This window comes from Enhydra lutris, unplaced genomic scaffold (assembly GCF_002288905.1).
Source record: "Enhydra lutris kenyoni isolate GAN:26980312 unplaced genomic scaffold, ASM228890v2 scaffoldscaffold9, whole genome shotgun sequence".
NCBI lineage: Eukaryota > Metazoa > Chordata > Mammalia > Carnivora > Mustelidae > Enhydra > Enhydra lutris.
The window spans coordinates 73751664-73774760 of NW_019154093.1; the positions used below are offsets into that span (position 1 = coordinate 73751664).

Sequence of the window (23097 nt, forward strand, 5' to 3'; positions counted from 1 at the left end):
GTAAGGGAGTTGAATTAGTAAGGAGTCTCTTAGGATGCAAATGAAAACTTTTTGGCAGGGGCGTGAAGATACTGGGTTATATCCTAGAAGGGAAGGGCAAGAATGCAGACATATCTTAAGATACAGGTGGAGTCTTAATCCCAGGACCCTGGGACCGAGCCCCACGTCGGGCTCCCTGCTTCTTTCTCCCTCTCCCGCTCCTCCTGCTTCTGTTCCCTCTCTCACTGTCTCTCTCTGTCAAATAAATAAAATCTTTAAAAGAAATGAGTTTAGAACTAGGAAATAGAAAGCTGTCAAAGACCCTGGAAGCACTTCTTTCTTCTCTTTTTTCTCCCTCTCTCTGTGCATCTTCTTTATTCTTCTCTCTCTGCTTAACAGCTTTCTATGCTATTCAGTTTATGTGATATAAGATGGCCCTGCCACAGTATCTCTCCTGCATTTAAAAGTCCAGGGTAGGGGTGCCTGGGTGGCTCAGTGGGTTAAAGCCTCTGCCTTCCGCTCAGGTCAAGATCCCAGAGTCCTGGGATCGAGCCCTGCATCGGGCTCTCTGCTCAGCAGGGAGCCTGCTTCCTCCTCTCTCTCTGCCTGCCTCTGCCTGCTTGTGATCTCTGTCTGTCAAATAAATAAATAAAATCTTAAAAAAAAAAAAAAAAAGTCCAGGGTAGGGGGCACCTGGTTGGCTTAGTAGTCATGTAGAGCATGTGACTCTTGATCTCTTTGTTGTTAAGTTTGAGCCCCACATTGGATGTAGAGGTTACTTAGAAGTAAAATCTTAAAAAGAAATAAAATAAAGACCAGGCTTTGCTGAAACTGGTTGGCCCCAGGTTTAAATTCCTAGGAGAGAGATTCTGGCCAGCAAAGGTTAAGGCCAGCAAAAATCCTTGGCCCAGTCAGTCAAAGTCAGGGACACAAACATGAATGCCAGTGTTGCACCACTATAACCTTTAGGTCAGAGTTGGGTATTTTCAGGGAAGGAGAATTCTTGTTAGCTGAGCAGATGCTGTAAAGCTTTCTGTAATAAAGTGAAAGAGTATAGCTAGGGTAAGGAAGTGGGAGTACTACCAGAGTTCTGCTTTGATTGGCTGCTGGTGCTGTGATCTGAATTGATACTTAGAAATGTTGATTTCGAAGCATCTTTTGACCATCCAGGTGGGGGTGTCTAATAGGCAGATATATACGTGGCCTTGGCGCTTGGTGGGATGTTGAGGGTTACATGTGTTCATCTGAGATGTTGTATAAATACATGGAAATGGATGAGATGACGACGACTGATGTTGCAGAATGAGAGAGAAATAGCAGACTCTGTTGGCAGGAGAGAAAGAAAGGTTTATGCTGGATGCAAAGAGAAAAACCAAGAAAGCCAAAGTATCAAAAACTAAGAAATTTAGAATTGAGGGGTTGTCAGCAATGTTGTGTGCAGACAAATAAAGTAAGATACACATTGGAAAATGGCCTCTGGAATTAGCAGTCAAGGAGATCACGAGTGTTACTGAGAGCAGTTGTCAGTGAGCATAGAGCCAGGGCTGTGAGTTACTGAGTGTGAAGTAGAGAAATGAGCCCAGTGTAGCCTGCTCTTAAGCAACTTGGATTACAGAGGAAGGAAAGATTGAAGAATGTTCATCGGCTTAGTGGTAAGTTTTTATAGCAAAAGAGAAGTTGTAAAAAGTGGATATAATTGGTGGAGCAAGATTTGTAAGCAGATGGAATTCCATACAATGGAATATCACTCAGCTATAAAAAGGAACGAAGTCCTGATGCATGTTCCTGCTTGTATGAACCTCATAAATGTATATGAGGTGAAAGAAGCCAAACACAAAAGGTCACATTTGTGTGATTACTTTTATATGATATACCCCAAACGGGCAAATCCATAGAGACAGAAAGCAGGTTGGTTGGTGGTTAGAATGAGGGGAATGAGGAATGATTACTTAATAGTAATGGGGTGTTTTTCTAGTTGATGAAAAAGTTTTGAAACTAGAGAAAGGTGCTGGTTGCATAACATTGTGAATATACTAAATGCCACTGTATTGTACACATTAAAATGTCTTACTGTATGTTACATAAATTTCACTTCAGCTTAAAAGAATATTGGTAGAGGAGTTAAATTTTGAAACTGCCAGGAAGACCACTCTAAGACCATAGGTAGAAATGTATGGGGATTATAGGTGACTTATAAGTGAGGTGGTAGGCTCAAGAATTGAGATGTAGTTTAAGCCCCCTGGCCTTTGTTTTGTCAGGGAAGTTGGAAATGTGGCCAGGATTGGGAGGGAGGTGAGAGTTAGGTGAGTTCATAGAAAGTAGCCAGGTTTTAAAGTGGAGAGAAAACTTAAGTGAAAGGATTGACAGTGTTCTAACTGGGAATTATCCACATAGCAAAGAGCCCTCAATGTCATATCCTTTTTTGGGGACGAGGCTGGGGGGAACACCTTCTAAGCCTGCCTTCCATTGACTTCATTCCCACAGTCCTCATTGCCCAAGTATCAGTTATCTCTTCCTACCAGACACAATTCTCTTTTCAGAGCTCTCCTTGAATTTACAGAAGTTCTCAGATCTCAAAAAACCTACCACAACCTATCTTCCTTTATTATTCTAAGTATTCTGTTTAAATAACATTCCTCTCTTTCTTAAGCTTTTCTTTGTTTAGTTTTTTTTTTTTTAACCACTTAGCGCTTGGTATTTGTTGTCATGCTTAGTGTCACTTAACTTCATAGCTGTTATTTGTTGAAAACAGCCTCTAGTTCACAGGAATAAAGTCTTGTGTGTTTAATTTGTCAAGGTTTCCTGGTTCTGTAGTCAATTTCTAGGGCTATTCTCAAGGTTCACAGGTAGATGAGATGGTGTAGGAAGTTTGTGGTTAAGAGTGTTAATTACAAATGTTGAAAGTAAGGTTTACTTTTGAGACCCCGCACCTTTAAAAAATGGCAGCTTCATTGAGATATAATTTATATGTCACAAAAACACATTTTATGTATTTTTATAAAAACACATTTTAAAGTGTATAATTCAGGCCCCTTTCCCTTTTACATGTACTAGTTTACTACCTTTCATCATATTGCCATAAGGCTCAGAAGCTAAGCCCTTTAAAATTGATATGCTTTTGAAAAGAAGCATTTTAATTCTTTTGAATTGTTTTATTTCAAGATCATTCCAAGGAGCATGGGCTCTCTGACCTTTTAAACAGTTGTGTTCTAGCAATTCATCTTCCTGCTTTTCTAGTTTCCTTTTATGCATTCTAGGTTTTTTAGCTGAAATGTCTAAATGGAAGGGGAAAAAGAAAAAGTTTTGTTTCCCTAGATCTTTTTGTGTGATGATTTTGTTTTATTTGGTGTTTGCTCTCAAGAAAAAACTAGTGATTAGAGAAAAACCTAGTGATTACAGAAGTAAATCTGTCTTATATTCCTTTAGGTAATAATCCTCTCTTCATGTAAGTAAGTGGTGATGGCCTGACATAGTTACATTCAGGCAGCTGTAATGATTTGAACTGAGAATATTCGGTGTCTGCTTCAGGTTCCAATACATATGAAGAAGCAGCTGCTTATATTCAGTGCCAGTTTGAAGATCTGAACAGAAGAAAAGATACCAAGGAGATCTATACCCACTTCACCTGTGCCACAGACACCAAGAATGTGCAGTTTGTTTTTGATGCTGTTACAGATGTCATCATTAAAAACAACTTAAAGGAATGTGGACTTTACTGAAGAGAGGTGGATGTTAATAAAAGGTAAAACTTCAGACATTTTAGTTCTAGTGCTATAATGATGTCTCTTGACTGTGTAAACTTTTCTAATTAAGGATGTTCTTCTTTTCTAGTTATTACAGTGTGGAGTGTTGAGACCAGACTTCTTTTGCTGTCTCATTGGGCAGCTACAAGCATGAACGGGACCAGGGAATGGCAGCAGCATGCAGAATCTTAGCACTCTTTAGCACAATCTTCTGTATTAGGGAACTCTTAATTGACACGAGATGCTAAAGTCAGACATTGGAATTGGAACAGCTGTAAAGTATGATTTGATCATCAAGACATCACTTGGATTTCATAATCTCAAATGTTTAGGGCTGATGTGAAGTTGAGGTGCTGCATTCCAGAACTTTAATATGTAGCTTATTCTTTTTTTCCTTCTTAACAGACCACCAGTAGTTCATTTTTAAAGGTTTGTTTTTTTTTCATCGAGAATAACGTGACTAAATTTTATTTGTTTGCAAAGAATCTTTATTAAAACACAATCTTAACTATGCACATGATGTGGCCAGATCATCTTAAAAATTTTCCTCTTAGTAGGAACTCTTTGTTTTTAACTTTTGGTATGGTCAGAGCATAATATTTCCATAATTACTTAATTCTTTACGGTTATTGGGGCTATGATTGTAGCTTTTTTGGATGAAATTTACATTACTCTCCTGTTCAAAGTACCATTATGGTTTCTAAATGGTAATTACATTGGAGAGTTCTGTAATAAGATTCTAGCTCTCTAACTTTTGTTTAAGCTTATGGTTTAAGGTTAACCTGGTTTATGCTGATTACCAAATTATTAGGTAAATGTTGATGTAGTATGTAAAGTTAGCTTCTTGGATACAGACACAGCCAGGGCAGCTGTTGATTAGAAATGCGAATTGCTAAATTCCAAACAGAAAACAGTGACTTTGCTGCTACAGATCTACTAAATTGACCACTTTGGTTCTTGCTTGTTTGTCTCAGTCATAGGGAGTTCTGTAAAAAAAGATGCCCCTTGTTTTCCATCTTCCATGGCCTTTTCTGTTGGGAAACATCTAAAGTGTATTAACAATGCATGCTTTTACTTTGTAAATGTGGTGCCAAATCCCTGTTTGCCATTGTTTTTATTGTAGCAATGTTAATTGTAGTAATCCTTAGTCAGTACCTTCTTTTGCCGAAACTATTGCATTTTGGGACTTTTTCCACAATGTTGTGTGTACAGATTTTAATCTGTTATAGTTGGCAGCAGTATTAAAATGGTGAGTAAAGAGTCCAGGTTTGTTCCTGTTTGTAAGTAGTCCTTTCTGGAAATATTTTCTTCTGTTTCTTTTTGTCCCCACTGAATGTGCTTTGGCCTTTGTCTGAGAATGGGTTTAGGTAGAGGGTTCCCTGAAGGGCTAGTCTTTTGGTGTAATGGTATTGTTGAAGCTTGGTCTGACTAAGGGTCTTATGTCCTATCTGTGTAAGTGACATGCAGTCATAATCCATTTTCCAGGTTTACATTTTGGTTTTGTGGAGAGCTTTATTCACCTCAACCTGCAAGTCCTTTTGTATAATGTACAGCAAATGTCCTTAAATACTGAGTGGGCCTTTGGGGGAAGGCAGATAAAGAGAATGCATTTTGAGCATTCCAAATCAGCAGTTTGAGCAGTGCCTTTTGGGGTCCAGTCTTTTTGGATTGGATTCTGTGTCATCTTTTGATGTAATATTTTACTAGTTTAAAACAAAACAAAAAGATTGGTGATCATCAAAGCTGGTTCAGAAAAGCAAGTGACAGCAGTTCAGTGCCTTTATTGGAATTTTTTTCTTACTCTTTTTGGAAAAGTATAACTATTCAGATGGTATAACTGTTATTATCTAAACAGTTTTTTTTTTAGGGTTGGGAAAACTGGGTCTAAAAGAAAACGATGAGCTTCAATTGGTGATGATTAACTTATGCTCACATAAGTTGATAGTCCTTGTGCATTTTGAATATATCTTTTCCTCACTGTATTCTGTGATACAGGATCATCTGGAAATGAGAATTGGTGGAATTGTTTTAACTGTAGTCTTTCTACAGTCAGAGCTAATGGGATGATATTGTTGATAATCCAAAATAACAAATAATCTAAGTTAATTATACTTTGAAATGCACTTTGTATTTTCATTCGAATATGTCTGCCTGATATGTTCATTTTTTAGCTTTTCTGTTAATGAAAAATGGTAGTTCTCCACTTTTCTGCCTTTATACCATTTACGTTTGTTCTAAATATCACCTCCTACCCTACCATTCCATGTAACTTATTTAAATGCACATTCCTTGAGGACACAGGCACACAGTTCAAGTCAGTGGTTTTCAAATATGCCTTAAGTCAGAATCATCAGGTTCCATCTCAGTGATTAACTCTTGGCCGGTGGGCTAGTGATTTATAATTTTTAAAAGGTGATTCTGATCATTGCCTTTGCAAATCACTGTTGTTATTTTGAAATAAAGATCTTTTCTAATAGCGGAGCCAGAGTGCGGGGGTGAAACATCATGTGTACTAGCCTGTAGAAAAAGGATTGATACTTGTAATCAATGAAACTAAAAGTTGCCTTGTATCCTTTTTCTGTGGAGAATGCTGGAGGTTTGTGATGGACCGCATTTCAGTATTCATGTGGCCAGGCTTTGGACCATCTAAGAAACCAGCACATACAAGGAAATTAAATTTTAATGAATAAAGAACAGTAAATAGACTCTAGTAGGAAGGACTGAAAGCAATAGCTTTATTTTGTTGACAGTCACTTCTTCACCTGATTAAAACCTTGGGCTGTTAAAAAAAAAAAATGCCATTCATTAGACTCTATGTAAAGAGGAAGTATTCTCCTTAATGGCCAGTCTTGTCTTCCCCAATTATAAATTCACACTTGGAACAGATTGCACCTCCTGGCATGAACATTCCAAGAACTTTTGGGGCACCTGGATGGCTCAGTTGGTTAAGTGTCTGCCTTTTGCTCAGGTCATGGTCCCAGGGTCCTGGGATGGAGCCTTGAGCCCCGCATTGCATCAGGCACCGTGCATCCATCTGGCTCCCTGGGCAGCGAGAAGCCTGCTTCTTCCTCTCCCACTCCCCCTGCTTGTGTTCCCTCTCTCACTCTCTCTCTGCCAAATAAATAAAATCTTAAAAAAAACAAAAATGTTTTTTCAAGAACTTTTACAGTTATTCAAAGTGGATCTTGGGATGACATTTCATCTTGATAGTTTGAATTCTAAATCTCTAGTTCAGTGGATGATTTTATTATTATTTCCAGTGATGGATTGTTATTATTTTTTTTTTACAAGGTGCTGCACTCTAAGAATAGGTGGACCAAGTTTTAAAAAAGTATCTTCTTGCCTTGTTTCTTACTCTCTTATGTGTTGTTTGTGGGTTTTTTTTGGTTTTTTTTTGTTTTTTTTTTTAAAGATTTTATTTATTTATTTGACAGAGAGAGATCACAAGTAGACAGAGAGGCAGGCAGAGAGAGAGAGAGAGAGGGAAGCAGGATCCCTGCTGAGCAGAGAGCCCGATGCGGGACTCGATCCCAGGACCCTGAGATCATGACCTGAGCCGAAGGCAGCGGCTTAACCCACTGAGCCACCCAGGCACCCTGTTGTTTGTGTTTTATTACATGCACATTATTTAGAGCATTTAAAAATAACTGCTGGTTCTTCTAATTCATTTGCCCACCTTATAGTCTTATATCCTGGCCACTGTTCTCCTATTCATAGCTGTGACTTTCTTTGGAAATCCTTGCCTAGCCTGACTAGTTACTTCATGTATGTATGCATTTGTTTAGCCTGGTTCTGGGGCATCCTGTTGCAGACCTGGTCGCTGTATTAGCAGTTACATATAAGGTAAAGTTAGTCTTTCCCTCTAATTAAAAACCTCCCTTTGGTTGATCTTTTTCCCCTTCCAGATGTTGAAAAAACCACAGTCCTCTACTCATTTAAACATACCTAAAAGAGCACTGATTTTCTTCACTCTTACTATTTGTGAATTCCTTCATATCTTACACTGACTTTAAGAACAAAGTTATTTCAGTTTCCCGGTACTGCTAGGTCATTTTTGTGTTCTTCAGGCTTCATAGTACATACAAGTAGAGAGCTCTGACCTGGACCAGCCACAGCTCTCCAAATAGCTTTATGGCTGTCTAAGCACAAGAGCGCACCAGGCTGCTTTGAGGCCTGAAATTAAAAGTTGGTCTTGCTTCAACCCTCAGGATGTAAAAGATTTAGGTGAGGCACCGGGGAACAAACTTCCTGGATGGTCAGGATCTTTGTTTTTTATCTTTGTTTAGTTTTTAACTACTCCCCCTCCCCCCCAGCATTTTCTCATAACTTGTATGAATTACTTCTGCTAGGAGAGCATACTCTAGAACAAGTCAGGACAGGCTAGTTTTTTCCCGATACGATGTGAAGCTTATATACCTGGCTTGACTCAAGTCTTCTTAGGAATTAAAGCTAATCCAGAAGGTTATAATAGTAGATACCTGAAGTACAAAATTTACATATACAGATTTCCCTGGCTAAACTCAACTAAATTAAGATGTTGGAGACAGGGGGCTCCTGGGTGGCTCAGTGGGTTAAAGCCTCTGCTTTCGGCTCAGGTCATGATCCCAGGGTCTTGGGATCGAGCCCCGCGTCGGGCTCTCTGCTCAACAGGGAGCCTGCTTCCCTTCCTCTCTCTCTCTCTCTCTCTCTCTGCCTGCCTCTCTGCCTACTTGTGATTTCTGTCTGTCGAATAAATAAATAAAATCTTTTTTAAAAAAAAAGATGTTGGAGACAGGTCCTGAGAACGTGTGTGTTTTTTTTTTTTTTTAAGAATTTATTTATTTGACAGAGATCATAAGTAGGCAGAGAGGCAGGCAGAGAGAGAGAAGGAAGCAGGCTCCCTGCTGAGCAGAGAGCCCGATACGGGACTCGATCCCAGAACCTTGAGATCATGACCTGAGCCGAAGGCAGAGGCTTAAACCACTGAGCCACCCAGGTGCCCCGAGAACATGTATTTTTAAATAAACTCCTGTGTGGTTCTGATAGAGCTAACTGGAGCAACATTTGCCAATAACTGAATAGGACCTTATGTTAAAAATCAACACAAATGGGGTCCCTGGGTGGCTCAGTCAGTTAAGCATCTGACTCTTGTTTTCAGCTCAGGTTATGATCTCAGGGTTGAGAGATCAAGCCCTGCTCAGACTCTGCTTAAGATTCTCCCTCCCTCCTTTCTGCCCCTCTAAAATGAATAAATACATTTTTTAAAAAGATCAACATAAATAGTAGACATATAACCTTAAAAGTCACTAGTAAACAACTGAGGTATTTTTTATTTGCCAATAAATAAGAAGCAGCTTTTGTACCTTTTGTACATGACTTGGAGTGCTTGTCACCAAAAAAATTAGAGAACTGTTTAGTCAAAGAATATTCCTATACTTTTGTTACAGAGTATTTAGTTTTTATACAAAATTAAGACAAAACAAGAGACTTGGAGTTTCCAAACATTTGTTTCATTTGTGTTACTGCATATATTCAGTGAAAATTGAAAGAAACATCAAAGATAAAATCCCATGATAGAGGTCTAGCTATATATATGTAATAACATGAATATTCATTTACAGTTGGTAGATAAAGAGCAAAGCTTAGCTCTAGATTATAGACTGGGAAATCCTTTTGAGACAAGGCTGGGGAAGGATTAGGGAAGGGGAATGATTGAGGAGTCAAATAGAAAAGTCTTTGTATGCTTGCTGCTAATGTTGCCCTGAAATCTAATGGGAATCTATAAGGTAGCAGAATTAATTCAGTATGAGTAAATATGCTGCTGGGATACGCCATCTCAATGTATCAGCATCCAGATGTAAGACCTTTGACAGGTGGAATATTCTGTAAAATGTGATTTATCTCTCACCCATCCTCTACTAACCCCCTGCCTCCCACCCCCATATTCCTTTCGGTTATCCAAACATTTTTACCTAGAGGCTTGTTTAAATGTAAGGTTCCCAGCAGACATAATTCAAATCACAAGAAATTAACTGTTTTTTTAACTTTCCATTTTTGCTTATGGAGGATAAAGGTCCTGAGACCTCGAAATCTTACAGAGAGCTGTTTGTCACACCCGGCTCTGGTCTTTTCTCTGCTTCAACCAGCTATGTAATCTTTGTCTTAAATCCTCATTTGTTACCTAAAGGTAGACTAAATTATTCCTTCCAGCCATGATGTACTGTGGGTGTGATACAGTTGAAATAATATATTTAAAAGTGCTTTGTAAATGTTCTTAATGACACTCAAGACGTACTGTACTGCAAAACAAGTAATCTTTTTTTTTTTTTTAAAGATTTTATTTATTTGACAGAGATCACAAGCAGGCAGAGAGGCAGGCAGAGAGAGAGGAGGAAGCAGGCTCCTTGCTGAGCAGAAAGCCCGATGCGGGGCTCGATCCCAGGACCCTGAGATCATGACCTGAGCCGAAGGCAGCGGCTTAACCCACTGAGCCACCCAGGCGCCCCAACAAGTAATCTTTTAAGGCGATACCAGCAGTTGTATTCATTGTAGCCGGTTTTCTTCTCAGCGTCACTTTTCCCATATTCGTTTTGAATGCCTGAAATGAAGTTCAACTATAAATGGCTCTAAAATTTGTTAAGCCGGGTGGAAAGAAAGGTCTTCACTTTGTTTTGTGTTTAAATCCAGTTCTTCATTTCTGTTCATACTAGTGCTTGCTTTTCATGGCCAGAAAAGCAGAAACGTACCCTTCTGCTGTCTGCAGTGTCTGTTGGACCTCACAGAAATGTCTTCATGCTTTTACCTAGCAGGAACACCAGAGGCTGGGGCCCTGGGCCAACACTGAAGTCCTCCTGGAATCTGTGCTCCGGGGGCTGTGCCGGGTAGAGAGGGCAGTGGAAGGTAAGAGCTCTTCACCCTTCACCACCTTCTCCACCCAGCATGGCCGGCACACTTTGGTCTACGGCACATCTCCAATTGTAGAGCGGGTTTGAATGCTGTTATTTCTTCTCCAGGGGATGGGACTACCCTGATTTGGACTGTTTGGGGTACATGGAAGTGAATTTTTTATCAGAGTAGGAATTGTTACAAGTAAATGTGTCTTTTATATTGCTTTTAAGACTGGATTTTTGTGCTGCTTTTACCCATAGAACATATAAATGCACATTACCAATTATATTGTATTTTTTCCACTATTTTTTTATTGTGGTAAATCATACATAACATAAACTGTGCCATCTTAATCATTTTCAAGTACATAGTTCAGTGGTCTGAAGTACATTCACTATGTGGCACAGCCATTGCCACCATCCATCTCCAGAACTTTTTCACCGTCTCAGACTGCAGCTCTGTACCCATTAAACACTAACTCCCCATACTCCCTCTTCCCAGCCCTGGTAACCATCACTCTACTTTGTCTTTATAAATTTGACTACTGATACTTCTTATAAGTGGAATCATACATTTGTCCTTTTGAGTTAATCATACTGTATTTTTGTAGAAAAAGAAAAGCAACTGTCATCAGATTCACAAGAAGTGGAACCTAATTCACATTTGGCTTACTGACATCAGTGTCCAGCGCACTGCAAGGAAACTGCATTCAGATCTCTGCCCTCTAAGGATATGAACAGATAATTAATTACACCTTCAACAAATAAAGCTATTTATATTTTTGTTTTATGCTAAATTCACATTCAGATTTGAGGCTAATTCGTATTTAGTTTGGAGATGATAGTGTTAAATAGCTATGATTTAGGATGGCGTAATTTAAAAATAACCAAGAATTGGTTGGGAGTGGGAGGAGCTTAGGGAAATAAGAAAATTGACTTTGACGTTATAGTATATGGTGGGCTTTCAGTAGCATGTTGCATATAGAGAACACTGGCTTGGGATTCAGAAGACCTGTTTTGGAGTTCTAGTTCTACTTCTAGCAGTTTGATCTTGATGAAGGCCTTCCACATCTCTGGGCCTCAGTTTCTTACCCATAAATTGCTAGTGAATAGTCCAGTGCCTAGACTATTTTGAAATTCCTTCTAGTTTGCTCATTTTAAGAATAAAGATCATAGTTCGTGAAAGTAGGGTTTAACTGGTTCTGACCTACCTTGTTACAAAAAAGAATTTATGAGGATGCATAAGATTCATCATTGTAGTGTAAATTTAAAATGAAGCAAAAACAAAAGATAAAGATAGCGAAGTGAGTAGAATACCAGAAGATGAGGCCCACTGGCTCTGTTTTCTTGCTGGGACTAGAGGGTTGGTCCTACATGAACATCCATAACCACGTAGATGGGTGGGCTCTTACAGTTTGGCCTATAACCCAAGCCCTGCCTGGAGTCAGAGATCAAGGAAAAGAATGAAAGAAGCAAACAGTCTGGTACAATTTGTGGCAAGGTTGGGCTACCCTAATTGAAGATGGAATAAGTTAGATACATTAGATTTGGGGCCTGAATAGACAAGATCTTAGCCATAGTAAGTAAGGATTCTTAACCTGGGGCTTCAGGGCTTGGAAGATAGAACTATATTCCTATCATGTTGGTTTCCCTTTTAATACTCCGAATTTGCATTTTTAAATACTCTGAGAAGAGGGCCATAAGTTTCATTGGACTGTTAGAGGGATCCATGATACAAAAAAAGAATCATAATCCCTGTATATTGAGTTAAAACAAACAGGTTAGTATAGCAGGAATATGCCATTTGGAATGTAGTCCCCGAACAGCTCTTGGATGCATGAAGGCTTGCCCAGGTTTTTTCTTTGGTGAAGTTTTTTAACCAGCAGTAGTCACTTTCCCTTATTTCTCTGGTAATTCTCTCAAGTTGATTTCATGGAATCAGAAAGACTATTAAATGAATCCAATTTTAACAGCCCCAAATTTATTCTTCAGTGTATTTCAAGCTCATATGGCTCTCTAGTATCAATATTGCTAGTAGCAGCCTAAGTGTGAATATGTGTTTCTGGCAAGGAGCGGTTTCATTTTAATTGACACTTTCTTTTATATACTAAATCTTGGATGCCAAGAGCTTTCCTCACTAGTAGTTGTAAATGCTAAATCTGTACTTGACTTCACCACCTCCTGTCAAGATAAATGCAAGCTTCGTTTCCCCTCAGAGAGGTTCAGAGAAATAATTTACTTGTTGTTCTGTATGGGGAGATGTTGTTTTCAGCCAGGCATCACATGGATTCAGCTGCAGAGATTTTCAGTGCCTAAAGTAATATCGGCTGCTTTTTTTGGTTCTGAAACAATAGCAGTTGAAATGGGAATTTTGGCTTTGCTTACTTTAAATTCTGTGATTGAGGGACACCTGGCTGGCTTAGTCGGTAGAGCATGCAGCTTTTCTTCTCAGGTAGAGAATGTACACTTCTCAGTGTAGAGATTGCTTAAATAAACACACTTACAAAAAAATTCTGTGACCAATAAGTGGTAGCAATAAAATCATTAGTACTCTAAGTGGGAGTGTGCTGAAGTCTTCCAAGTTTATTCAGAAAGTGTCTTGTATACCGGAGGGGCACCTGGTGGCTCAGTTGGTTAAGTGTCTGACTCTTGATCTCAGCTCAAGTCTCAATCTCAGGGTCGTGAGTTCAAACCCCACACTGGGCTCCACGCTGGGCATAGAGCCTACTTTATTTATGTATTTATTTATTTATTTTTAAAAAACATTTTATTTATTTATTTGACAGACAGAAATCACAAGTAGGCAGAAAGGCAGACAGAGAGGGGGAAGCAGGCTCCCCACTGAGCAGAGAACCCGATGCGGGGCTTGATCCCAGGACCCTGAGATCATGACCTGAGCTGAAGGCAGAGGCTTAACCCACTGAGCCACCCAAGCGCCCCGGAGCCTACTTTAAAAAAAAAGTGTCTTGTATACCTGAGACAGTTACAGAGATAATGGCAGTTGTTGGGGGGTGGTTGCAGAGGGATAGTCTGCTTAATAAAGATGGTTAATTTTGGACATGTGCCTTAGAAACTCCTATCTCCAATCCAGTGATTCAGATCTCTGAGCTAAGCTACATAGAGTCTGTTTGTAAAAAATGGTGGTAGGTTTATTGAGGTCTGGTTTTTAATTGTTTTCTTTTGCAGAATGTAGGGAAGGTTTGCTGCTTTCCTTGGGATAGTTCATCTAAAAACTTGGTCTTGAATTTCTTAAGTGACTGCTTTTATATAGATTTCTTTCTGTGATTCTAACCACACAGCTTTTATGCTCTTTACATTCAGTTTATGTTTGTGATCATTAGAATAACCCTGTGAAGTGGTGGAGAAGTTATCTTTATTTTATAGATGAGTGACTCAGGGCTCAGAGAAATGAAATATTTATACCTTGTAGTAAAAGAACCAGTTCTGGCACCTGGGTCTCCTGACTCCGGTGTTGTGCTCTTTAAACTGCACTAGCTATCCCAATTTGAAAGGAACAGGACACAGTTGGCGATCATGTATAAGTCCATCTCTAAAGGAGAATGGATTCACTCTTCATGCCGTGGTATGTTGATCTATGCTTTTCTGCTTGAAATTAGCCAAATTCCAAGCCCGTTTAGGGAATGTGTACATGAAGAGAAATGAGAATTAGAAGAGCCCACAGTCCTTGAGGTTTTCTTTGATGATAATATCTGTAACTGCATCAAATACAAATTTGACATTCTGCGTGTCTGTAGCACAGGTCATGTGACTGTAGATTTCTTTGACATCTTTTCTCATGTTGAGGTCAAGGAACTGACTCTTGATGTAATTCCCTGCATCTTCATAAGAGTTGTTTCCTGGTTTCCCAGAAAAAATAGTGAAGAAGTGGGATAAATTAACGCTTCATAGCTGCTTACTTTTTTAGGTGACCAATTTGATCCATGAAATGTGTTGGACACCTGCAGTTGGGGACCTATTTTTAGAGGGAGGGTCCTCTCCTTTATTGCACTCCAGTGTTTATCACGTGAGTTGGACAATGAAATCGAGGAGAGGGTGTCTCCACCCTTGATTTCTGGTAGGTATCATTTGAACAGTCGGCGGCTCTCCTGCATCTAACATCTGTTCTGTTCCAGGGACATCTGAATTTAAACCTGTGACTGAATACCCAAGTTTCTCAGATTAGACATCCAAGGATCACTCGGATATCACAAGGCACATAAGAAGAACTGAGTTAAAGGGATAAGGGATAATCAACCCAGGAAAGCAAAGGAGTTAGACTTAGTACTCCTTAAAGACAGGTTCCTTCGTGTCTCCTTGGTATAGGAAACCAGGCGATCACCAATCATTACCAAGAAATCGTTACCCTTGTCTCCAGCCCTTGATACTTACCATCATACTCTGGAAAACAAATGCTGAGATGGACTTTCTTGATTTTTTCCTCAAAGAGGTCCTTCTTGTTGAGAAAGAGGACAATGGAAGTAGCCGCAAAGAACTTGTGGTTACATATGCTGTTGAAGAGGTGCAGTGACTCATGCATGCGATTCTAGGAGGAGGAAACACCATCAGAGATTTCAGATTGAGCTGACGAGTATATTTTCTCCTTCCTGTTCCTGTTCCCCTTGGAGAGACTAGTGCCCCAAATGTAAGAGGAAGAGCTTACTCCTTTTGGTGTGGTGGGATAGAGCCCAGATGATGTAGCTGCCCTTCTAATTGTTCTGTCATAGCCGTGTAACTTGGGGCAGATTACAGAGCCTTTCTGAGTTTCAGTTTCCCTATCAGGGTTATTATGGAGGTCTGATGAGATCGTGTATGTAGTGTCCATGACAGTGGCTGACCTAGAGTTGTACAATCAATGTTATGCTGAGCTTAGGCTGCCAGGGCATTGCCAGGGACTTCGACGCCCGTAGGTGCAGTGGATACACAATTGAAGCTAGGCCTGAGTTTTCATGTGCCTGTTTGTGTCTCCAGGATGACTTTTTTTCCCCCCCCTTAGGATTATTTTGATAGGCTTCTGTTAGAGAGTCCTGGATCTCAGTTTGGGCAGGAACATAATAGGGATTATTGCCTCGGTGTCAAATGGTGAGGGCTAGAGAATTTCTCAATGCCACACCACCAGCGCTTCTGCCTGTTTCCTCCTCTGAGTGCCACTTTGAGAAGTTGTGCCGTGTATCTGCGCAGTCTAGATGTTTCCAATTCCCCAGACCAGCCTGTTTTCAGGGAACAGATCTTTAGGATTTGAAGTATGCTGTTAGTTGGCTTGGGCTCAGTCTTTTCATCTAATGAGGAAAGAAAACAAATCTACTTTTTGTGGCCTTTTATCATTGCTAATACTCCTGCAGAACCCCTTAAAACCTCATAGACTCCAGGGTTAAAGATGGAAGAGATCTTGAAAAGTGAATTTGCACAGAAGATACTCCTAGAGCTCTCATGTGAACTTGAACTCTGCTAAGGAGAAGGGAGAAGAACTGGAGCAAGGAATAGGAGTGTAGGTGCTTTGTCTGATATCCATAAGCTGTGAGCCTCCATTAGCATTTCCATGCAGTGATATCCTCTGTCTCAAACTCCAGAGGTAACTGGCTGGGCAGACCCTGGACCTGCAGAGCCTCTTAAAATCTGCAGGCTCAAGAGACTCACCCTCAGGTAGTCTTCCAGCTGCCAGTTTAAGTGGCACGTGAGAAATCTGGTTTGCCAGTCTCTCCTTAGTCCTGTTGACAGTACATATTTAGGCTTCCAAATGAGATGAGTAGTCCAAACCCTCTATCATGTTGCACAAAGATACACATCATACATTGTCTTTCTGCTTGTTCATTTTCATCTCCTACCCTTTATTTCCATAGGCAGCCTGGGAGAGTCTTAAGTGTAACTCCCGTGCTTTACCAAGCCCATTGTGATCCCTTGTCTCTTTAATTCTCAATTCCTTTTGTGAGCTGTGTGATGTCCAAGTGATTCTTGGATGGCTGATCTGAGACCAAGCTCACTCCCAATAAATCTGTGGAGTTCTAAAGCGCTAACCTAGAGCCTGGAAAAGAGGAGGGTTTTCTAGAATTGTTTGCCTGAGACATTGATTTGGCTGCTGGAGGACTGCTAGAGTGTCTTGAAATCATCCAGGTTGAAGAACTGGTGACGCAAAGCTTAGAGGAAGGGTCACAGGGGAACTATGAAAGCTGCTTTGTGCAAAGGCCACTTACCACTTCATCGTCTTCCACTAGCACCATATCATAGGCACTGAGGGCCGCACAGAAAATGATGCAGGTGACTCCCTCGAAGCAGTGGATCCACTTCTTTCTCTCGGATCTTTGCCCTCCCACATCAAACATCCTGAGGGAAAAAAAAAACAGCACATGGACATGGTGTTTACCCCAGAGAGGTGGCCACTTTGGGGCCAGTTGGCAATGAGATGGGAAAGGGGGAGAAATAGGGAGGTCCTTCAGATGGGGCTTTAGTGAAGGCCAAGAAACATGTCCTTTTGCCCTTTTTTGGTATCTGAGGTATACTTGGAACCATGTGTTGTATCTGTGGTGCCCCAGGGAACTGTGGACTTACCTGAAGTTCAAGTCTTTGACAGAAAACTTGGTCTCAATGATGCCTGTGGTTTTGACTCGGGATCGAAGCACATCTTGCTCATTAGGGAGGTAGTCAGGGGCTGTAATCCGGTCTAATTGGTTCAGGTAGCTAGGGAAAAGAGCTTGGAATTGACAAACTTTGCACAGCCAAGGCCAAGAAAGGTAAAGGGTCTTACCCAAATTTATACAGCTAACTTGGTGATAGAACCAGGACTATCAGAATCCATACTGTTAAACCTCAGGTTCATTCCTTCAAACTTCATGTGTCCTTACAAAAGGGAGTGTGGGTTGGGTTGAGAGGCATGCCCAGTTGAGGCAGGGGTTCTGTCGCATTTAAGTCAAGTTAGATAACATTTCCTTAAGTTTTGCCTGACTACAAGGTTTTCTAGACCCTTCAGTGAGATTTGGTGGTTTAAATGGGTGCCAAAATTTCCATCAAGACTCAGGAGTAGACTAAAAGGGACTTCAGAGACATTAAGAGATGTGATTTGGGGGCGCCTGGGTGGCTCAGTGGGTTAAAGCCTCTGCCTTTGGCTCAGGTCATGATTCCAGGGTCCTGGGATCGAGCCCCGCATCGGGCTCTCTGCTCAGCAGGGAGCCTGCTTCCTCCTCTCTCTCTGCTTCTCTGCCTACTTGTGATCTCTGTCTGTCAAAATAAATAAATAAAATCTTTAAAAAAAAAAAAAGATGTGATTTGGTGCCTAGCATGAGACCTTATTTATATCTTGAATCAAGTTGGGAAGCAAACCTTTGAGATAACTGGGAAACTTAAATGAGCACTTACTTGGGTATTTGATGACATTAAGGAATTACTAAATATTTAGGTGTGATGATTATGTTATTTCTTTAAGTTTTTTTTTTTTTTGAGATGCATAATGAAATTTTTAGGATGTGGGAATATATGGGACTCCCTTCAGAGTAATGCAGTAGGAGATGGAGGTGAAACAAGAGTGACTGTGAGTTAACAGTGGAAGCCAGGTGATTCGTTACATTCTGCTTTCGTGTATGTTTGGCAGTTATTATAAAAAATTTTAAAAGACAGGAAGAAGGCAAATACGGTGTGAGATGACAGAAGAAGTGAAGGAAAATTAACAGTGCTTACTATGTGCCGGGCATTCGCACATTTAAATTCTCATTTAACCTCACACCTTTAAGTTTCATATCCCATTTTACAGATAAAGGAAAAATTAAGAAGAGTTAAATGACTGGGGCCAAGGTCAAGAGACATTGTGGTGTATTGTAAAAAGCGTTCAACTTTGTGAAATAGACCTGGATTCAAATCCAGCCTTTGCTGTTTATCTATATGACTTTGGGTAAGTTAATTAACTTCTCTGAACCTCAGTTCTTCATCTGTAAATGGGACTAATACAAAGTAGTCTCTACCTCAAAGGCTTACTGTGCAGGTCAAATGAGACCGTGTACATCATGCACCCAGCAGTGCCTGGGCCTTGGTGAGTCAGTGCTCTGTGAACAGCAAATGAGAACCGTGTTACAGAACTAGGTGACAGAACAAGGATTAAATCCAGGTCTGTTTGACTGCAAAGTTCATGCCCATCTATGATAGATTCCATGCCATTAGAGGTATGACTGATGTGTACCTTATCATTTTGGAACCAGCTTTGCAAAATTGGTTCTTTTTAATCCCTGACCAACTTCCTTTGGTTGCCCCCGGAAGTTTCTGTGTTCTTCTGTGTCCTGGCACCCTGACATAAGATACTATGTATGGGTGAATGAGGCATTCACTTCTGGTGAGTGGCCTGAGTCTAGGTGACATTAATGTTACCAGCTAGAAAATGGCACCCTGGAAAGGCCATCATGAATCAAGTGCCTCCTGGGAGAGCCCATGGCAGAACTGCAGGTCTGTCTTCACATTCGTGGTTTTGAAAGGAGACGCTGTGTGTATGAATTGATGAAGAGGACAGCAGTCTGAGGGCTACTAAACAGCACCTTTGTTTTGGATTCTGGGGGTCTTCAGCTCTGTAGGCTGCAGTGAGCCAGTGTAAAGCAATACAGAGTGGTGACGACTGTGGCGGCGTGTCTCTAAGGGCATCACATTCAAAGCATAGTAGAACACTGCTCATGCCTAAGCAAAACAGGTATCCAGGCTGAATTCAGTCCTTTGGACTCCAGCTTTTAGCCTGAAATTTTAGGCTGGATGTGATTTCTCCTAGAAGTCCTGGTTGCTTACACCTCATCCCACCTCATCCCCAGTCAGAGTCTTACTAAGATGCTGAATCATTGAGTTGGTACTCTGCAGCTCGGTCAAAGCAGGCTTGCACCCCACCATCCTTCCACAACTTCCTGATGACCTCCACCAGCTCTGGAGGCATGGTGCCCTCCTCCATGGAGTCAGCCAGGTTGTTGAGCTGTCGCCCAGTATCCTGTAAGGCAGAGACCTGGCTGAGAATGGCACAGGAGTAATGGCTTTCCAGGAGGCTCCTGGGAATACTGCTGAAAGGAGAGTATTTTGCCTTGCTACCAAAGTCCAAGATGGAGACAGCGTCCAGTGAAGATGCTAAGAAAACACTAATTAATTTTGAGTGTGCTTCGGGAATATAAAGAGTGGCAATTTATCCCATCCTGGGATGCCTGTGGGAAAACCTAGGTTCCAGGAGCTTCCTCTCTGGTGTTTCTATCTTCTAGCCTTTGTCCAAAAGGATACCACCACAAATGTGGGTCCTCTGCTACAGGGAGGTTGGATGTTTAAAGACCAGATTGACCGTGAAATAGACAACATGGGAGACAGGAAACCATCACCTTCTTTCAATAATTCAAATCTTGGAAAAAGCCAAAACTGGAACTAGAGATTTAGCTTATAAAAGTTCCATGGCCAGGGCAAGGAGCCCAAGGAGAACAATTTAAATGATAAAATAAGACAAAAAGGCAGAGGAAGCTGAGAGCAGATTTTTGTAATTTATTTTAAAGGTAGGGATTGTATACTTCTCCAAGACTGAAGTAAAAAGACTGGAAGCTCAGTAGATGGGATTTAGTTACATGAGAAACTCTTTTTTGACTCATGTTTCCTCATAGCTTGTTGGCTGCTATTTCTTCTCATTAGCCTTTCTTCCCACCCTTAACCACATATTGTTAACCACGTACCGCACAGCTTGGTTCAGCATAGTCAATACCCAGTGTGGACATGGCCCGGATGATAGCCAGGATGGACTGCAGCACATTCCCATAGATGATGGACTTAAACTCCAGGCATTCCTCTGGTGTATAGCCGTCTTGATGGATGATCCTGCAAGGAGTAGACACCCAGCTCTTAGTTGGACCTGAGTAACCAGACCTAAGGGATTGGGAATCTGGAACGATTTAAAGGGTCATAAGAACCCGATCTCATGCTTATTGCTGTCCCAAAGTGGAGAGTGAGGGGGGTAAGGCATGCAGATGAGGGGCATTGGGAATCAGGTTCCTTATATCCTTTACATATGGGTTTCTTGAGGCCAAGGAGCCCTTCATCCTCCATGCCTCTGTTGAATTCTTCACCCTACCTCTGTCTTCTGGGGCTTTGTTCCTACTCACTTCATCTGTTTGACGATAGTGCTCTTTCCTGACTCTCCAGCACCTGCAGGGAGAAATTCTTATGCTTCAGTTTTCCACCAGTTCTCCCCAACCCTCCAATAGGTGGCCTGTGAGAAGTCCAAGCTAGGACTTGCTTGGGAGTCTTGTTAGGGGATAACACATAGGGATGACTGCTGCCCTCAATTTCTGCCAGCCTTGAGCTCGGGTCATTCAGTCTGGATTTAGAGCAGAGTTTCTCAGTCTCTGCACTGCTGACATTTTGGGCTGGGCAGTTCTTTTTTGTGGGGACTGTCCTGTGCATTTTAGGGTGTTTAGCAGCATTCCCAGCCACTACCCGCTAAGAGGCCAATAGCACTCTTCTCTTCCACTGTGACAACTAAAAATGTCTCAGACATTTCCCAGTGTCCGGGGGAGGTAGAGGGAGTGGTGGCAAAATCTCATTGAGAACCACTGATAGATTCAGGGGAATTCCTTTAACACATTTCTCCTCTGCCTATTTTTACTCAGGAGAGTGATCTTGGGGCAGGATTGCAGAGAGCTTTATAACTTCACTGAAATACCATTTTTTTCATCATCATGCTTTTTCCTTTATTGGCTAAAATGTCCTAGTGTCCTCCCATTTGCACTCCGTTTCCCCTCCATATACCCTTCAAACATCTTCCCCAGTTTGCGTGGCCCTGATGGGTTAACCACCTCCCACTTAGCCTGCGCCTGTTCCCTCTAAGCTGCTTATCCTGAATGTGGAAGAAAGCTGCTTAGGCTTAAAAGATCTCTCAGTGGCCATCTCTTTCCCCTTCTGTAGCTTCTTGGGCTCCTTGGAATCTTGTTCCAGCGTACAGCGGTATGCTCACAGAGCAGCTGGCGAAGGGGAGATGCCATGGCCTGGGGCTCCTGTTCCCTGGCTCCTCATGGGCTTCAAAACAACCCAGCCAGCTATGTCCTGTTGCACAGATGCTGCCTGCTCTAACTTACCTCTGTCCTACTACTGGAGGTTTCCCCCCTAAGCCAGGTGTCCCAAACTCTTCATTGTCTTGGTTCTATTTATGGCTGTGACCAACTTCTCTGACTGACCAACAGAAGTGCTTTTCTTTTTTCAGCACAGACCTGTGATCTGCTTAGGAGCTCATTGGGTTGATAAACTTCCGATCTGGCAGGGACTCTCAAGGCACTCCTGAACAGAGAGCTAGGAAAGGACTGCCCTAGAAAAAGATTCAGTTTCTCCTCCCTCAGGGCTCCCTGGTTCTAAAATTTATACAAATTGTGTACTGGAAGCAAGGAGAAGGAACCAGTTTACTAGGCAAGCACCAGTGGGCCTGTCCCCAGGACTACATGGCACTGATTATATGGTAGGACTTACGAGTCCACTGTCCTCTCCTGAGTCCTTGACTCAGAGCTCTCTGACTGTAGATTGGGTAACTGTCTGCAAGCCCAGGGTTCACTGTATTTGCAAAGCTGTGCGGTATTATATTTAGATTTGGAGATGAATGGCTCTGTCCCGGCCCTTGCACAATCCTGATTCAAGGAAGAGCAGAACAATTCCAGGGTAACTTTGGCATTCTGCATCTCCTTGGGGTGGCTGCACTCAGCCCTAGAGCCCTGATCCTCTAGCCTGAGACTGGCTGGGGAGAAGAAAAATGACCTGCCATCCCTCCTCCCCACGGGGTGGGCTAGAAGCCACCAACCATCCAGGATAAGCAGGAAGGAGCAGTACTTTCTCGTTCCCTGGCTCAGCTTCCCATCTCGCTCACCCAGCAATAGCAGCTTGACGGTCTTGGCTTCCTTGTCAGCATCCTCCTGCAGCTTCTTTTCTAGCTCCTTGGACCTCTTGGCCAGTTCTTTGTCCTCAGCACTGGCTCCACTCCCCATCTTTCTGCTGTCTTCTCGGCTGCTGCTTCCGGCCCTTATGCTTCTTCTCTAGAGTCTCCTATATGAGATGGAAGATAAGGAAAAAGTAACTTGGGATTGAGTATCTGTTTCGTTGTAGTCCTCCTAAAAAGCTGGTCCTATAGGGGGCTAGGTGAGGGAGTGGGCTCTAGGTTTTTGTGCCCGGCCTGTCTTGGCTAAGACTCCCTACCCAGCTGGAGATCTACTTAGTCTAGGGATTGTAGCCTTTATATCTAGCAATGTGATGGGTCAAAGCCAATTAAGAGCTCAGTATGACAAAGGGCAAGGACTTGGGATTCTGTACTAGGAAAACGATCTGCGGGATTCTGGCACAGGAGGATAGGTGGCAGGTACTGAAGCTCTCTGGAATGAGATCACGGCTGCCCCATTCTTTGGAGGGGCTGATCCCCTAAAAGTCTCTTACTTCCTTGGATTCACTTGCATCTAAGTGCTAGAGATTAGAGGCATAAAAATACAGGAAACTCTGCCCATCCTGAGGCTCCAGATTGTAAGAGTCTTGGTTTTAAGGGCTTCAAG

The 23097-nt window shown here is 41.7% G+C and overlaps 2 protein-coding genes across 3 annotated transcripts in view; one reads left to right on the forward strand and one right to left on the reverse strand.

The window, feature by feature from the left end:
* The window catches only part of LOC111143343 (G protein subunit alpha i3), a 37639-nt gene extending 31207 nt beyond the window's left edge, over nucleotides 1-6432 (forward strand). The window contains exons 8-9 of the mRNA XM_022497021.1: nucleotides 3508-3721; nucleotides 3811-6432. Coding sequence (XP_022352729.1) covers nucleotides 3508-3698 — 191 coding nt within the window. The 3' untranslated portion in view covers nucleotides 3699-3721; nucleotides 3811-6432. The remainder of the gene's footprint in view (nucleotides 1-3507; nucleotides 3722-3810) is intronic.
* Nucleotides 6433-13645: 7213 nt separating this feature from the next.
* Nucleotides 13646-22542, reverse strand: LOC111143008 (G protein subunit alpha transducin 2). 2 transcript variants are annotated; one of them, XM_022496404.1, is made up of 8 exons: nucleotides 22425-22542; nucleotides 20677-20719; nucleotides 20251-20392; nucleotides 19375-19532; nucleotides 17132-17260; nucleotides 16777-16906; nucleotides 14978-15131; nucleotides 13646-14445 (listed from the first exon to the last, which is right to left on the reverse strand). In XM_022496404.1, exons 1-8 carry the CDS (start codon nucleotides 22540-22542, stop codon nucleotides 14255-14257), a joined length of 1065 nt encoding a protein of 354 aa, XP_022352112.1. In that variant the 3' UTR covers nucleotides 13646-14254. The 2 variants fall into 2 exon arrangements, with proteins under 2 accessions (XP_022352112.1, XP_022352111.1); XM_022496403.1 differs by having other exon boundaries at nucleotides 19375-19547.
* Between the last annotated feature and the right edge of the window lie 555 nt (nucleotides 22543-23097).

Coding starts and splice junctions, on each gene's coding strand:
- LOC111143008 (XM_022496403.1), bottom strand. CDS start 22,542: ATGGGGAGTGGAGCCAGTGCTGAGGACAAAGAACTGGCCAAGAGGTCC. Junction 20,393..20,676: donor ACTATCGTCAAACAGATGAA/GTGAGTAGGAAC, acceptor TACTCCTTGCAG/GATCATCCATCAAGACGGCT. Junction 16,907..17,131: donor GTCAAAGACTTGAACTTCAG/GTAAGTCCACAG, acceptor TTTTTCCCTCAG/GATGTTTGATGTGGGAGGGC.